This window comes from Myxocyprinus asiaticus, chromosome 3 (genome assembly GCF_019703515.2).
Source record: "Myxocyprinus asiaticus isolate MX2 ecotype Aquarium Trade chromosome 3, UBuf_Myxa_2, whole genome shotgun sequence".
In the NCBI taxonomy this organism is placed as follows: domain Eukaryota; kingdom Metazoa; phylum Chordata; class Actinopteri; order Cypriniformes; family Catostomidae; genus Myxocyprinus; species Myxocyprinus asiaticus.
In genome coordinates, this window is record NC_059346.1 from 45,819,424 (window position 1) to 45,837,104 (window position 17,681).

Genomic DNA, 17,681 nt, shown 5'->3' on the forward strand with positions numbered 1-17,681 from the left:
ATGGATTAGCTTGTTTTATAGGAGTTACTATGGTTGTTATGAGCCATATATGGTCTTATCGTATATTTGTGGTATAATTACAAATACCACTGTATTATGGAGGAACTATGTATGGAAGAACCATATAATTTTTCATAATTTTTATGGACCAAGCTATGAGTTTCCCTTCAGTCAAATCTGTTCTAATTCTCTTTTATTGTAGGAAAAAGTAACTGGTGTGGTTTGCCTTCAGAAATTACAAGAGATTACTCAATCACGTGAAGAGAGTACTTAACCAGGTCCAGTAGGAATCACAGTCTTAGTAAGACTCAGAATATTTAAATTTTGCCATATATAAACTAGGTATATATAATAATGAACTTTTTTACATTTTACATTTTTACAGTTACATCTGCATCCCAACTCAAAATTAATGTTTACTGTCAAATGTGCATTTCATAGTGACAAAATATGCAATACTATTAGTAAATGCACTTATATATAAAATAATATTAATCAAAATAATATTAATTTTTGTTATTAGTATCTGTCCCTTATTACAAACAAAAAACAAAAAAAAAAACAAAATAAAATTCACTGGTGCTACCAAATCAGGTGCTGATGCACACACTGCAGAACTTGGTTGCACCGGTGCTACTGCACACAAATGTTAGTCTGGAGCCCTCCATCCATCTGCTTGAATTCAAGAAACTCAAGGTTTGGTTTCACGTTAATGATGCGTAAACCTGCTTAATTTATTACCAAAACTGTAAAATTCTGAAATGCATAGAAGTTGCATAGAGCAAATAACACAAAATAAAGTGAACTTAACCTTCACTATCTTCAATTCATTGTAAAATGAAGGTCTAGTATTCTGCAAATAACTAATTAATCTATTGTTCTGACCTTAATGGAGCAAAAACAAGGAAACGTGATTACTCAATAGTTTTACTGCTCAGCTGCATGTGAGATACTCATTACTGTGTAAAGCCCAAGGAATCAGTCCTCAATTTTACTAATTTCTTTAATATGTTTCTGAATAATAATCTATTAAAGTAACTTTAAGGTGTAATAGGGTTAACAAGAAATCTTAAGGACTCCATGAGTTTTGTCATCTATATACTATTTACTCCTAAATGTTGAAAACATTCCCTTTTAGCATATAAAACCATTTTACATGTAGTCTTTCTCTTTCAGGAATATGGACAGAAAATATTTATGATTTTAAGCGATAAAAAAAAAGAATAAATAAAATTACCATAAAAAAAATTATTATAATATAAAAAACAGTTTGAAGTTACATTTTGGTGTAACCCTGCCAGGTTCTCCCTGGCCATTTGACACAACCATCTGGTGGGGGGGCGGGGGGGCTGGCACACTATTCTTTTCTGCTCATTTTTGATTCGTTCTCATTTGTGTTAAGTGCATAATGAAGTATATAAGATGAACAGCTTCCCAAAAATGTGATAACATGTTAATTTAATAGATATTCAACAATAATATTTTAGACTATTTATCTTAATATCATTAAATCTGGAATGTAATGCACAGACTACTTACAATCATGTTTTCCAGTGCTGATTTGGCAAGCCAACAGTTAAGGAACACAGGAACAAATATGTTCCTCAGTGAAGACCAGAATATCTGCAAAGAAACACTGTGTTCAGACTGGATGATTGCATCTGTACTGTATATTGTGCATCCAGTCTGTGAAAACTATTAACCTTTTGAGGAAACATGCATGTTCCACATAACCAGCAAGAGTCAAAAAATGATAGGGTTTCTATCTCCTCAACAAACTAGTACAAGACACTAAACTTCCCTATAAAAGTAATGGCAGCATTTATAAACATGTAATTAAAAAAAATGTTGTGTTGTGTTCAATCAATAGCTATGGCATTTGTGAAGCCATTGGCACAAAAGGAATTAAAACCGTTTAATTTGTTTCCACTTAAACAGATGGCTGGTCGAAAAATGGCTATTAGTTGATTGACTAATTGTTACATAATCATTTCCTCTCACAATTAGCTTTCACATGTCAATGGCCACTCATATAATTATCAATCACAATAATATGCAGTAATTACTATAAATTGTAAATAAACAGTTGTATGGATACAACAAATGCATATGTGCTTCTGCATTCACCAGATATTATGATCACTTACTGTAATAATGAATGGCACTGTATTGATCATCTCAATGATAAAGGAGATTTGGAAAATCTGCTCCCAAATGTTCCCCTAAACCGATATAAAAAATACAAATTATGCTACAGAAGCATAGCACTGTCATTATAAACTCCCACAATTCCAATTTTAGTCCTATCACAATGTAAGAACAAAAAAAAAAAAAAACTCTCTGGCTGCATCCCAATTCACTTAGTACATATGCAAGATTAGATTTTGTGCGTCCAAAAACACAGTAGACTGAAAATACAGTAGTATGCTAAAGGTGCCCAGATGGCATACTGTTGCCAATGGATTTTTGAAGTGTGCATCCGTGCATGCTTTTTCAAGTTGTTCTAAATATCTTCCTGTTTCACAATAGCTTTTAAACCTAAGGTTAAGTAAAAATGATTAGTGAGGTAATGAATTTAGGTAGATTTTCATGATTATTATATACAAACACAAGATGTACATGACAAGGGAATCTGTGGTATCTTGTCACAGTTTTATGGCTAAGTAGTATGTGCCGATACTGGCATACTTATACACCCAAAAGTATGTTCTTTACCATCACCAGCAAAATACATATGTTAAGTATGTAGTTTAAGTAGCCTACTGTATGCAAATTGGATGCCGCCTTTGTTTACAGTAAAGATTAATGATCTCCAAAAGACAGACATTTTAAGGTTATTTTATTATCTCAGGGGTGACTACCACCTCCCATTAAAGGGTGATCTAAATGCAAAGTAATGCCTTAGTAATCCCAAAACAACTGAAATGGTCAAATTTAATTGGGATAAATTGTTAAAATGCTCACAAGGGCAGTAAAAGAATGACAGCAATCTTACTTTGTAGCTCAGATACACCAGGAGCATTGCTTGCAAGAAGCTAATTAAGGCCACTGTCACCTGAAGTGCAGGAAAATACAGCACACATAATCATAATTTGACAGATTAACAGCAGTAATAATGTAATTTCAGAAAATATGTTTAAATCCTGTCATTAACAAATGTGAAATGTGATAGTATATCTACCTGTATTGCCCATACAGGAACCCTTCTATTTACCCAAAATATTAACTCCCTTCAAGAAATACAGCACAAGAAACACACAAGAAAGTAGATAAAATATCCAGATTAAAGATGTCATGAAATCAAAACTGGAGTTCCCTCTCTGTCACTCGCTCGATATTGTGTCAATGTAGTGACACTAGGGGTCACTCTTGGAAGCCCCAAACACCTCTGATCTTTTTTTTAAAAGGCCAATGAGAATTGGCGAGTGGAATTTGCATGCCACTCCCCCGGACATACGGGTATAAAACGAGCTGGTATGCAACCACTCATTCAGATTTTCTCTTCGGAGCCGAGCAGTTCTATTCATTGAGCTGAATTCATCCGCCGAATTCATTCACCTCTCTCTGCTGGATCTTACGGCGCATTTCAGCGGCTTCTCCCCCTCTGCATCTGTGGTTTGCAGAGAATGCCCCTGGACGCTTCGGCAGAACATTTAAAAGAATATATTCTAATAGAGTATATTTTCTTTCTGAAAGAGCGGCAAACACGGAACGTCTTTTTAAAGACGTGTCTTTTTAAAGATGCCTTTCTGTTTGTGTGTTATTCCTGGTTGTGGTCGTTATCTCTCCGCTTCTGACGGCCACGATTGCTGTCTTACGTGTCTGGGCACTGCCCACGTGGAGACATCATTCGTGGATGGATCATGTCCTTATTGCGAGAACATGACCATGGAAATGTTGCGGTCGCGGCTTGCATTCGTAAGAAAGCAAGCCACCCCAGCGGCTCCCCGCCTCGATCCTTCTACCTACGGTATGAGGCCGTGCCGGTTAGCACTGGGGGCGATTTGGGGACCTCAATGGGACCACCTCCGTCGGGTATCCCCCCATGGACCTCCCATTCCCCAGCACGCTTGCTTGCCCCAATCGCGCACTCGGACGAGATCGCCGGCTCGTCTCAGGGCAAGTTAGACCCCTCGTTCAGAGCCCGGGAAGAGGATGAGTAATTGAGCGCTGCATCGGAGAGTGGGCTCGTCCAGTCAGATGCATAGGCTTCGACTGGGCTTCCTCCTCCGGGAATGGTCGCCCAGTCCCAGGCTGATGCGGAAATGATGGACATGCTTTCCCGGGCGGAACCCTCCATTCTCCTCGGAAACCTCGCGGCTCGATGATTGGTTCCTGGGCTCAAGGCGCTGCTCACAGCCGCACCCCACCCCCATTCCTTTCTTCCCGGAAGTGCATGAGGAGCTGACAAGATCCCCCGCTCTCGCTACCCTCAATGGCAGAGCGGCCGGGGGTATTCGGTGATCCCCCAGGTGGATAAAGTGCTCGCAGTGCACTTATGTCTGCAGAGCACCGCCACCTGGCTTGGGCACCCGAAACTCCCATCCAGGGCCTGTAGGTTTACATCGTCCCTGATGGCTAAGGCCTACAGCGCCTCTGGACAAGCCGCCTCCGCCCTGCATGCCATGGCTCTCCTGCAAGTATACCAAGCCAAGGCGCTAAAAGAACTGCACGAGGGTAGTTCTAACCCGGGATTGATGCAGGAACTGTGCTCGGCGACCGACCTCGCTCCCCGGGCGACGGAAGTCACGGCGTGGTCACTCTGGCAGATGATGTCCGCCCTCATGGTCCAGGAGCGCCACCTCAACTTCGTTGAGATGCGAGAGGCTGACAAGGCACGGTGCCTTGATGCCCCCATCTCCCAGGTTGGCCTATTCGGCGACACCGTCGAGGACTTTGCCCAGCAGTTCTCAGCGGTGAAGCAGCAGACGGAGGCCATACGTCACATCCTGCCCCGGCGCGGCGCAAGACCCCACACCCAATCTGCTCATCGCCAAGGGCATCCTCCTGCTGCAACGACATCGGCTCTGCTGCAGCCCGCTCCCATGGCCCGGCCCCAGCGTAGAGCATAGTGCAGTAAGCAGACGCCACCCATCTCACGGCCGGCCACTAAGAACCCGAGGAAGGCTTCGAAGCACCCGAGATGGGCGACCCAGGGGCAAGGAGACCTGCTACACTGGAGCTGGTAAGCAGACCACTCCATCCCCATGTGGAGGGCCGGGAGGAGAATCTTTTGTTTCATTTTCATTTAATTGCGCCGCATGCCCAAGAGGCTGCGGTACCCAAAAGTTCAGCAAAAAGGCAGTTTCCTTGTTCCCTGGGTCACATGTCTGGTGTGCACGGCCGTCTTCACAACTACCGTTCACCGTCTCATCTTTACAGGTATGGCGCTCCAGCGGTGGTCCCCTGCCCCTATGCGCCCAGCTGTGGCACAAACACGCCCACACGAGATTGGGTCTGGTTGACTATGGGGACGAGACTCCTCCTCACCCCCCTTCTGCCAATCTTATGGTGGGCTGCAGGAGCCAGGTGAGTGCTTCGATGTCCCTGGATTCAGCACGGTCATGGGGCTCGGATCCCCTTGACGTGGCACCTCGAGCTCCACCTTGCTGCAAGGCCCCACCCGCCGGTACGTCCGACGTGATCATTCCCTTGGTCCCCCTCGCCCGAAGTTTGGGCGTGTGGCTCGTGTTTTCCAACCCGTCATGATGGCTGGTCCGGACCGTCCGCTTCAGCGGCGTCCGCTTCACCTCGGTGAAGGGCGAGAACACCGCTACCTTGCCGGCGGAGATCACTACCCTTCTGCGCAAGGGCGCGATAGAGCCTGTCCCTCCAGCCGAGATGAAGAAAGGGTTCTACAGCCCTTACTTCATCGTACCAAAGAAAGGCGGTGGGTTGCGACCAATCCTGGACCTACGAGTACTAAAACGGGCTTTGCACAGACTCCAGATCAAGATGCTGACGAAAAAGCACATTCTAGCAAGCGTCCGGCATCAAGATTGGTTCGCAGCGGTAGACCTGAAGGATGTGTACTTCCACGTCTCGGTCTTACCTTGACATAAACCCTTCCTGCGGTTTGCCTCCGAAGGCCAGGCGTACCAGTACAAGGTCCTCCCCTTCGGCCTGTCCCTGTCCCCTCGCATCTTCACGAAGGTCGCAGAGGCAGCCCTTGCCCCGCTAAGGGAAGTGGGCATCCGCATCCTCAACTATCTCGATGACTGGCTGATCCTAGCTCACTCTTGAGAGTTACTGTGTGCACACAGGGGTCGCGTGCTTCGGCACCTCAGCTGACTGGGGCTTCGGGTCAACTGGGAAAAGAGCAAGCTCTCCCCGGTTCAAAGCATCTCTTTTCTCTGTTTGGAGTTGGACTCAGTCTCGATGACAGCGCGCCTCATGAACGAGCACGCACAGTCGGTGCTGAACTGTCTGAAGGCGTTCAGATGGAGAACAGCGGTTCCACTGAAACACTTTCAGAGCCTCCTGGGGCATATGGCAGGTCCTCAGCGGCGGCCACACCGCTCGGGTTGATGCATATGAGACCGCTTCAGCACTGGCTTCAGACTCGAGTCCCGAGATGGGCATGGCGTCGCGGGACACATCGCGTGACCATCACACCGGTCTGTCGCCGCCTCTTCAGCCCTTGGACCGCCAAGGCGGTCTACGCTCCCACTGCATGTCACAACTCACCCGCCATCTCCTCCTCTGGAGTCAGCAGTGCCTCAAGTCGCTACGAGCCACTCACATCCCGGGGCGACCTCAACACCGCAGCAGACGTGCTGTCACGTCAGGTTACCCTCAGGGGAGAGTGGAGACTCCACCCTCAGGTGGTCCAGCTGATTTGGAGTCGATTCGGTCGAGCACAGGTAGACCTGTTTGCTTCCCGGGAATCCTCCCACTGCCCGCTTTGGTACGCCCTGACCAAGGCACCTCTAGGTATAGACGCGTTGGCACACAGCTGGCCCCCTGGACTATGCAAGTATGTGTTTCCCCCAGTGAGCCTACTGGGGAACAAGCCATCCTAGTAGCACCCTACTGGCCCACCCAGACATGGTTCTCGCATCTCACGCTCCTCGTGACAGCCCCCCCCCCCGGCAAATTCCCCTGACGAAGGGCCTTCTTTCTCAGGGACGGGGCACCATCTGGCACCCACGACCAGACCTCTGGAATCTCCATGTCTGGCCCTTGTACGGGACATGGAGGACTTAAGTGGCCTACCACCCACAGTGGTAGACACGATCACTCAGGCTAGGGCTCCCTCTACGAGGCACCTGTATGCCTTGAAGTGGCATCTGTTCACTAAGTGGTGTTCTTCCCGACGCGAAGACCCCAGAGATGCGCAGTCAGATCGGTGCTTTCCTTTCTGCAGGAGAGGTTGGAGGGGCGGCTGTCCCCCTCCACCTTGAAGGTGTATGTAGCTGCTATTTCGGCTCATCACAATGCGGTAGATGGTAAGTACTTGGGGAAGCCTGACTTGATCATCAGGTTCCTGAGAGGCGCTAGGAGGTTGAACCCCTCTAGTCCACGCCTCGTCCCCCCGTGGGACCTCTCTGTAGTCCTTCAGGGTCTATGGGGAGCTCCCTTTGAGCCCTTGGAGTCAGCTGAGCTTAAGGCACTCTCTTTGAAGACTGCCCTCCTGACTGCGCTCACTTCCATCAAGAGGGTAGGGGACTCTGCAGGCATTCTCTGTTAGTGAATCGTGCCTGGAGTTCGGTCCAGGTTACTCTCACATGATCCTGAGACCACGACCGAGCTATGTGCCCAAAGTTCCCACGACACCTTTTAGGGATCAGGTGGTAAACCTGCAAGTGCTGCCCCAGGAGGAAGCAGTTCCAGCCTTGGCGTTGCTGTGTCCAGTGCAAGCTTTACGCATCTATTTGGATCGCACGCAGAGCTTTAGAAGCTCCGAGCAGCTCTTTGTCTGCTTTGGTGGACAGCGGAAAGGAAGCGCTGTCTCTAAACAGAGGATTGCCCACTGAGTCATTGACGCCATCACGATGGCATATCAGGCTCAGGACGTGCCACCCCTTGCAAGGTTATGAGCCCACTCTACCAGGAGTGTGGTGGCCTCCTGGGCCCTGGCCAGTGGCGCCTCTTTGGCAGACATCTGCAGAGCAGCGGGCTGTGCAGCACCCAACACCTTTGCGAGGTTCTAAAATCTCCGGGTTGAGCCGGTCTCATCCTGAGTAGTGGCAGGCACAAGCAGGTAAGTTCTGGGACAACTGGCCCGGTGTACCGCTTGCACATAGTGCCTTTCCCCTCCCTTGAGGGGAAGACGTGCACTCTTGACTCCCAGTAGTGTTCACAGACTGTGTTCCCTGGATGACTTTCCTCCTTAGCCCTGTGACAGTTGAGTTTGCGGAGAAACTCTCTGCCGGCTCAGTAATGCGCTAATGAGGCCCTGTACTGAGGTAGGTGCTCCGCATGTGCTGGTTCCCCCGAAGGCAACCCCATGTGATATTTTCCACAAAATCGTTTCCCTGTCGGTAAATTGCGTCTTCCTTGGGCAGGGGCCCCTCTGCCCCCGGTCGCCATGCTTTGTAGAAACTCCTCCTCCTTTGGGTAGGACCTACCATGGGACCTCTCCACATGACATACTTCCGACAAGGCTCAGTAAAGACCATGTGATGTATTTCCACTAAAAATATCCCCCCCCCCTTTTGGGCTGGGTGTGGTCTCCGCGGTGTCTTCCCCTTGGGAGTGACCCCCCCGACGTAGACACTTAGGGCTCCCAGTCAGTTAATAAATTCCACTCTTTTTGGGGAGAAAAGAGAAGGAAAAGAGGCCTCGACTGGGCTAGTCTGTCCACCTATTCGCTGGGCAGTCGACTTGTTCCTTAAGGACTGTTCAAAGCTCATAAAGAACGTTGGGGGAGGTTACGTGATGGCCTGGTGCGCTGGCTACGAGGCACACAGCAGTCTGCCCATCACACACCGCCACTTCACGTAACACAGTTCAGTTAGTTGTGCCATTTTTTATAGGGACCCCTAGTGTCACTACATCGACACAACGTCGAGTGAGTGACAGATAGGGAACGTCATGGTTACTTTCGTAACCTCCGTTCCCTGATGGAGGGAATGAGACGTTGAGTCCCTCTTGTCACAACGCTGAAATACCTGCTGAAATGGCCAGGACCTTATCTCAGCACAAAAAATTAATGAGTGGTTGCATACCAGCTCCTTTTATACCCGTATGTCCGGGGGAGTGGCATGCAAATTCCACTCGCCAATTCTCATTGGCCTTTAAAAAAAAAAGATCAGCAGTGTTTGGGGCTCCCAAGAGTGACCCCTAGTGTCACTACATTGACACAACGTCTCGTTCCCTCCATCAGGGAACGGAGGTTACGAAAGTAACCATGACGTTCTGTGGCTATTGTCAATGTATGTTAGCTCTGAGGTCAACTAGTGTACATTTGAATGTTGAAAAATTTACTTTCAGTAGATATACACATTTAAAATGTACAGTCTTTATCTTCCAGGAAAACAGACCCAAATATATTGAAAAATGATCTTGCACTCAGAGGCATATTCAAATTTTTGTCCAATCAAATGGTCTAGAGAATGAAAATGCCCCTCCCACTAAAATCACCTTTTCTGGCAAGCTGTAGCAAGTAGCAAATCATGGTCCATGGCTGTGATGTAAATAAAGGCAATTTGCTATTTAAAAATACGTCCCACCCTAAAATTCCTGTTTTAATAGGAAATAAGTTAACACAGGAAAAAAAATTCACTTGTCGACAATATTTAAGATCAAACACTTTACTGGGTGACAGGGCTGGGAGGGATACTTTTGAAATGTATTCCACTCAGATTACATGCTGTAAAATGTAATTTGTAACATATTCCGTTAGATTATTCAAAGTCAGTATTGTAATCTAAATACTTTGGATTACTTCTTCAGCACTGGCAGATTGTTTCACTTGTTTTGACTATAAAAACTCTGCCAGTACAGTAAGACAAAATACACACGTTAAAAATACATTCCCTGAAAAACCTAAGTATCTTATGCAGTGTTGTTTCTAAAACAAGATAAATCTAACTGACCTTGTTTTAAGGATTTTTAGATATTTTTTACAGGAAAACAATACAAAAATTATTATCAAAAATATGATTTTTGCCCTAATATCAAAGATCTTACTGGAAAAAAAGAAATTAAGTATCTAACATGAATTTTCTTGATAAAAAATATGATCGTGCCTGGTAACGTGCATGTAAAATGGCTAGAAATAGCATTTTAGCTTAGCGTAAAGCTGACAATTTACACATGGTTTATTTCTATTTCTTCTGCTCCAAACTTACTTTTCTGTCTGCTCGTATGAATGTAAAACATCATAAGAAAGTGTTTCACCGCTGTTCAAATGCACTTTGGATCGCATCATTTATATGTATAAATGTTTTCCATCTGAAAGGACTAAATATTAAATGAAACAAATGACAATAAAATGCAAAGTAATCTCTTCAGTAATCAAAATACTTTTTGTATGTAACTGTATTCTAATTACCAATGATTTAAATTGTAACTGTAGTGGAATACAGTTACTTATATTTTGTATTTTAAATACATATTCCCGTTACATGTATTCCGTTACTTCCCAACCCTGCTGAGTGAATACTAGTGCATAAGTTAGATATGTGATCTATCAGTAAAAGTTCAACAGGTAACTCAGAGGGGTTAAAACACTTTGTGTCTCACCAGTTTATTTGTGAGGGATCTGAAGTCAGGTTTGTTGTGTAGTTGGCACAGGATTTGCTGCAAAGGGCATCTGTGATGTTTGTGCAGTGTTTCCTATAATCATGATAACAGGCACTTAATACAAACAGACATAAAAGTGAAAGACATCAGGGTTGAAATGCTGAAGAAACATGACTGCTGGCACTGACATAAATGACAGCATGAAATGGCCTCTATCTTTTGATTGCTGCTAGCAGGGCGGCCTCTCCTTTCCCAGCATGCTTCCACACACCATACATGCACACACACACACACACACACTATATGTTGGTGCGGCTATCCTTATGAGGACTCTCCATAGACATAATGTACGAATTTATACTGTACAAACTATAGATTCTATCCCCTAACCCTAACCCTACCCCTAAACCTAACCCTCACCAAAAACGTTCTGCATTTTTACATTTAAAAAAAAAACATTGTTTAGTATGATTTTTAAGCGATTTGAATTATGGGACACTAGAAATGTCCTCATAACCACATTTATAGCATAATACCCTTGTAATTACCAGTTTGTAACCTAAAAAAAAGTCCTCGTAAACCACTTAAACCTGCCCACACACACGCATGCACACACACACACACACACACACACACGCACGCACGCACACAAACACACACACAAATGTTGGTGCGGCTATCCTTATGAGGACTCTCCATAGACATAATGATTTTTATACTGTACGAGCTATAGATTCTATCCCCTAACCCTACCCCTAAACCTAACCCTCACAAAAAACTTTCTGCATTTTTACATTTTCAATAAAACATCGTTTAGTATGTTTTTAAGCGATTTGAATTATGGTACACTAGAAATGTCCTCATAAACCACATTTATAGCATAATACCATTGTAATTACCAGTTTGTAACATAACAACATTTCCTTGTTAAGCACCAACCATAGGTGATCTCAGTTTTAACTATCCTTTTGGGGACAGTTGGTCCCCACAATGGAGGTTAAACATGTACACCCCCCCCCCCCCACACACACACACACACACTGCTCCACTGTCCCTGAATGGTTTTTGTGGCTGTTATTGAGAGGAACTAAACTAAATGGGGCCTAATTTTTTTCAATGCAATTTTGGTGGCATTCCCCTTCGGTCTGACTGGTTAGATTGGGGACACCAATTTGCATCAAAAGATTATTAACACTAACTATAAACACTTTAAGACATAAACTAGCTGACAAAAATATTTTCCTTAAATAATAAAAATACGTCAGATTGCAAAAAGCAAAAACAAATCTAAAACTAAATGAGCACTACAAAAAAATAAAAAAAACATAACGATTAAAGAGAGAATAACTTGACTTGACTACCATGTTATGTGTTATATTTTTTACTCTGTCTTTCTTTCTATGCTCCATTTGCCGGAGCAACATGAAGTTGCTTCTGCAAAATGGCTGCTCTGGCTCTTTATACATGTGAAACAGCTCTCTACGACTGCTCATATGTTCTCTTATCTAAACTTTGCCTCCGCTTACAGGCGCCGTTCCGGCTTCATGCCATTAGAGTTCCATTTTTATTTTTTGAAAGCGAGAGAAACAAAAATGAACTATTCAATCCATCCGCCAGGATTTCACCAATATTACTTCCAGTAGGTTTCTACGAGAGCCCATCTAAAATCCTTTCAACGGGATTGTTCACAGGTTTTCCTCTTGCTTTCACTATCTAGGTATCACTCCAAGACTTCACCGTTACCTTCCAAGGAACCAAAGATGGCAAACATTTAAGTTGCTAGAAAACACAACCATGGTGCTTCTTCCATTGGCTCAAAACATCCCTAAGCAGCACAAATGGAATTAGAGCAAACATGCTGTACAGGTGCCACAACTGCGGCGTCATTCCTGCAAACGGTGCAAATGCACTGTCCAAGCACTGCATTCATGGGCTTCTTTTCCTCTTATCAAAGTCTTGGGGCATAGCTCATAAATATATATATACACATTGCAAACCACAACCCTGCAAAGTTCTGTACTCGGTGCCACCTGCCATTCGAATGCAGTGTGGGCTCTTCCGTTCGGACGCAGTGTGAACCTACGCAATTTAGGTCGCAGGGCCCGCCCACGCTCAATACTGCTGCAGCATTACCCACATACTCTCGATTATGCCACAGCAGCACCCCTTTTGCATTTTGATACTGCCGCAGCAGTGCCCTGCCATGACAAACGTAATAAAGTTGTTTTCTAAACTAACCTTTTGCTTCCCTTAAAGTTGCATATAAACGTAATTGACACCTTTTCCATAACTAACCTTTTGCTTCCCTTACAGACGTATATAAAGGTAATACATTTACATATTCCTAACTAACCATTTGCTCCTCCTACAGGTAAGTACAAACTAACCTTTGCTTCCCTTACAGGTGTTGATAAATCTAATAAAGTCATTTGTGCCCTACTTGATTCCACAGCAACAGTGCCCCACCCATGCCAAATGTGTGTACACGATTATTAATATTTTCTACACAGGCACTTTCAATTCTTAAGTTCCGTAATTTATAGGTGTACATCTACAGCAATGAAAACACTGAGTGCTCCCACAAGAGCCCCTTTACCATGCCCCCAAATACTCTGCTCCTGCAGGAGGCCACTTACTGTATTGCTGCAGCAGTGTTTTACCATGCTTCCGCTGAAGCCCTTTGTCTTCGCTTCTCAGCAGCTGCAGCGAGCATTACAGGAGATGGCGGTCACCACCTCTTCCTGTTCTTCTCAAAGCACCATATTTCCCCATCTATGGGTAGTCTATTGAGTGAGGCTACCTCTGCAAGCCAGCTGATCTGACAGTATACCTATGGTACAACTCCCTATGGCCATACACAGGTCCTTTAATTGAAATCTTCCATCTGGATCGGGCCCTTATGTAAGGCTGCCCCTGTAAACTGGCTAATTAGATGCAAATATGAACATTACAGCCCCCTATAGAATCAAGGTCCTTCGTCCAACTTTCAACCCAGAGCAGGCCCTCACATGAGGCTGCCTCCGAAAGCTGTTCTAATGCAGTTTACCACGATCTATATATGTATATATTTTACTACAGCATATTATCCATTTCACCATTTCATTTCATTCCTTTCCTAAACCAATACAAAGACATTTAACCAGAAACCACCAAAGGCTATCTGCCCAGCGTCCTTCGGCAAGTCCGCCCCAGCAATCGATAACCCCAAATTGTTTCTGCTCATTAAACGCTCGGGCACACATCCATATCTTAAAAAATGACTAACCACCCTCCGCCTTGGTTACCATTCAGTAAACACAGCTTGGACGTTTGACGCTATGTTTATCCTAGCCTTTTGGTTTTCTGCGTTGCTCAGGAATCACTGTCTATACACAGTTTGATCCCAACATTCATCCCACCTTCTCAGACCTGCAAATTATAGATAAACGAAACATCAGACTCTTCATTAAACAAGCAAACAGATTAAGTTAAAAGGGGCATTCGATTTCATTTTCAACTTGTCCACCCCCATCCAACCTTACCAATCTAAGTCCCCTCTTGATCAGCTATTCGCTGATGATAATAACCATGCAGCTTCAAGATTCTGATTCCAAATACTCCTCAAATCAGTCCTCCTCCAATCTGGCATTCCGGCCAAACAACAAATTCAATCTCTCTGTCGATGGTCCTCAGATGCATATCATAGCTACACCAGATCCAATTGTTTCCACATCAGGAAAGCTCATAAATCACTAATCAGCTAATTCCCCTATCAGTATCACCTGTCTCTATCCCTCATGTCACCACCTGCCGTCGTCTCGATACATCCTACATGCACACACACATATGTGTACAAGTACCTATGTGCGTGGGTGTGCATTATTATATGTACGTGTGTGCATATATGTGTATATATATTTAAACCTAAAGTCCTCCCATTCGAATCGCAGTAAGAGCCCTCCCATTCGAATGATGCATGAGCCCACCCTTGTTCACACGTATAGTGGGCTCTCCCTTTTGAAGAAATGAGTGGGCTTTTCCGTTCGAATGCAGAGTAGACCCACGTTCGCATGCATGCTGGGCTTACCCATTCGATTGCTGCGAGCCAAAATAGAGCAGTCTCCCGTTCTAATCGCCGTGTGAGCCCTCCAGTTCGAACGCAGCATGAGCCAACTCTCTCTCATTCCCCATTCTAATGCTGTGATCCTATCCACCATTAGTGGAGGCTTCCTGTTCGAATCGCAGCATAGCCCCCTCGATCAAATGCCGCACAAGCTCATCCACGTCCTCGTATTACGGGCTCTTCCTTCCAAGGCGATTGATGGGCTTTCCGTTTCAGACACAGAGCGGACCTTGTTCGAATGCATGCTGGGCTTAACCGTTCGAATGCCGTGAGCTAAACCACTCTCTCGTTAGCGCAGTCTCCTGTTCGAATCACAGCATGAGCCCTCCCTTTTGAACGCAGTGCCAGCCAGCTCTCGTTCTCACCTTCCCTGTGCGAATGCCGTGACCCCATCCACTTCCATGATGAGTGGAGGTCTCCCGTTGAATCGCAGTGTAGCCCCTCTCGACCAGCAATTGTACAAGAACGCACCTTCAAACAAACGCGTAACGCGCTCCCTCTATACAGCTTTTTTTTTGGGGGGGGGGGGGGGGGGGGTTGGGAGAGAACCATTCAGAAGTATCCGCCAAGCCAATTACCAAATAGAATTGTTGCTGGCTTGGTGTCCTAAATACTTCCTGCCATAGTCATTGTACTGATCTTTCACCTAACTCCTTTTTGGGGGGTAATCAGGACTCGAGTGGAGTCTCGAGCTCCAAGCCCTCCAGTATACAGACAGCAAGTCAAAGACGCTTACAACTTCAACACAATATTACATTAACATACAAACTACTGAAATGGAGTTAATTAACAGAGGTTTGGGAGGAGCATGTTAATTTTAATCTGACAAATCACAGCCCGTGAGTAGGAGTATATAAACTGCTGCTTACCTGCTTCCTGTGACAACTCTCCTGACATCCCACTTCCACCCCACCTTCACCTATTCTCTAGATCCATTATTTATCTAAACAAGTAAAGTCCGGGGGGTAATCAGGACTCGACTCAAGTCGAGTCTCGAGCTCCGAGCCCTCCAGTATACGGACAGCAAGCCAAAGACGCTTACCACTTCAACACAAGATTACATTAACATATGAACTACTGAACTAGTTAATTGTTGGAATCCTACGCACATAATGTGCAGATGTACATATGTTGTTATGAATAATCTTATATGCACTTTTTGTATTTAATTGATTATTCAACAAAACAACTGTTCACAAAAAAAGTATGCCATGAATATGAATTTCTATTTATCTGTGCATTAATTAACTGTTACATAAAATGTAACGTGTTGTATGAAACAAACTTTTGATCATAAATGCTTGTAGACTCTTAATTTAGTACAAGGATGTGTTGATTGCAAAAAGGGTAATGGCCTATAGATGTTAATGATGCAGTCCTTTTATAATTATAGCATAAGGATTAAACTTGCACTATTTCCCAATTTTAGATAGACAGACAGACAGACAGACAGATAGATAATGTAGGGATGGATGGATGGATGGATGGATGGATGTATGGATGGATAGATAGATGCACATCACTACGCAGAAGAACTGAAGAAAAAAAAAGAGTACATCACGTTTACTTACCGTACACATGCGACCTGGTTTGTCGGGTCATCCAACGAGACTCTGATTATATAAAGAAGGCATGTTAACAACTTCAAGGAGAGGTTGAAGAGGCGTATTCTAAGACCTAAAATACAGTAAATTATGAAAGTTACACATAAAACCCACATGGAAAAAAATAGATAATTCAGTTCTAGCAAGCCAGCAAATTTGACATCATAAATAGCCACAAACAAGCAGCAATGTAACCCTTGTTGTTAAGGTGATTTACCATGTGATGGAAGACACAAACAACAAAGATATGGAAGTCTTTTTAATGTACACAGTGAAATGTGTACAGTGAAATTGAAATATATAAAAATGTTGAATATTGTTTATATTTGTGGTAATGGATTTTTCTTTGCTGGACCATCAGTGATTGTAAATTGTACAGAGGGTCAAAAGCTTTTACTTACTTGACCTTTGGTTTTTGATGAAGAAGAGCTTCAACCTCTCCTTAAATGTATTTTCATTTACATAAAATTCCACCTGCACCCTAGAAGAAATAAATAAAAACAATGTTTAATAAAATTCTTTGAATTCATTGTTAATGATTAGTAGTGGTATGGGACAATGGCCCCAACAATTATTTAGAAACTTAAAGTCATACTTCAAAATCTATGGATTTCATTAAATAACAAAATATCAACCAAGTGGCATCTTTACATAAATTAAGCTAGATTTTTCTCAGAACTAACTGCACTTACTGTAGCTGTTTTTGTAATTAATTTTAATCAACGGATCCCAATATGGATTTGGAATTGTTTCATATTAACATGCAAATGGAAAGAGATTCACAAATAGAAAGTGGGTTCACAAATAAATTGATTGAGATCCAGAAATAAATGTAAGGAGTTTCACAAAAAAGAAATGAATTCACAAATAATAAAAATATTTACAAATATATTTTTTAACTCACAAACACAACACTGTCCAGCATTCATTTGTGAATCACACGCATATATTTGTGGATCGCTTCCTGTGCATTTACAGATTGCTACACACATTTTTCAATTTTGAAACAAATCTAGCATCAAGACGTGCACACAAATCTACAAATAGATGGACTACACCCATCGTCTACTCAGGCCAATCAGATAATGGCCACATTAAAAGGACCAATCGTAGCACATTCTATCTTTAACCAATCACGCTTCGTTTTACTATCAGGGCGGGACCAGAGTCACAGCGCTCTCATGGGCATGGAATCGAGCAAATACAGATAAGCTCCAAGGCCGCAAACTTTTAAAGAAACACTTCATTTCAAAGGATTTATATTTTTAGCACTTAGTGTTATGGCA

At 43.9% G+C, this 17,681-nt stretch overlaps 1 protein-coding gene across 5 annotated transcripts in view; it reads right to left on the reverse strand.

Annotated features, from left to right (window-relative positions):
• The window catches only part of kcnt1b (potassium sodium-activated channel subfamily T member 1b), a 130,397-nt gene that overhangs the window by 48,531 nt on the left and 64,185 nt on the right, over window positions 1-17,681 (reverse strand). For all 5 annotated transcript variants that reach the window (XR_007893651.1, XR_007893650.1, XR_007893653.1 and 2 more), the window contains 7 exons: window positions 16,797-16,876; window positions 16,363-16,468; window positions 10,690-10,782; window positions 3,182-3,230; window positions 2,996-3,055; window positions 2,148-2,222; window positions 1,540-1,623 (listed from right to left, as the gene is read on the reverse strand). Coding sequence is in view for 1 of the 5 variants with exons in the window: in XM_051660709.1 (XP_051516669.1) it covers window positions 1,540-1,623; window positions 2,148-2,222; window positions 2,996-3,055; window positions 3,182-3,230; window positions 10,690-10,782; window positions 16,363-16,468; window positions 16,797-16,876 (547 nt within the window). In the remaining 4 variants the exon portion in view is untranslated. The remainder of the gene's footprint in view (window positions 1-1,539; window positions 1,624-2,147; window positions 2,223-2,995; window positions 3,056-3,181; window positions 3,231-10,689; window positions 10,783-16,362; window positions 16,469-16,796; window positions 16,877-17,681) is intronic.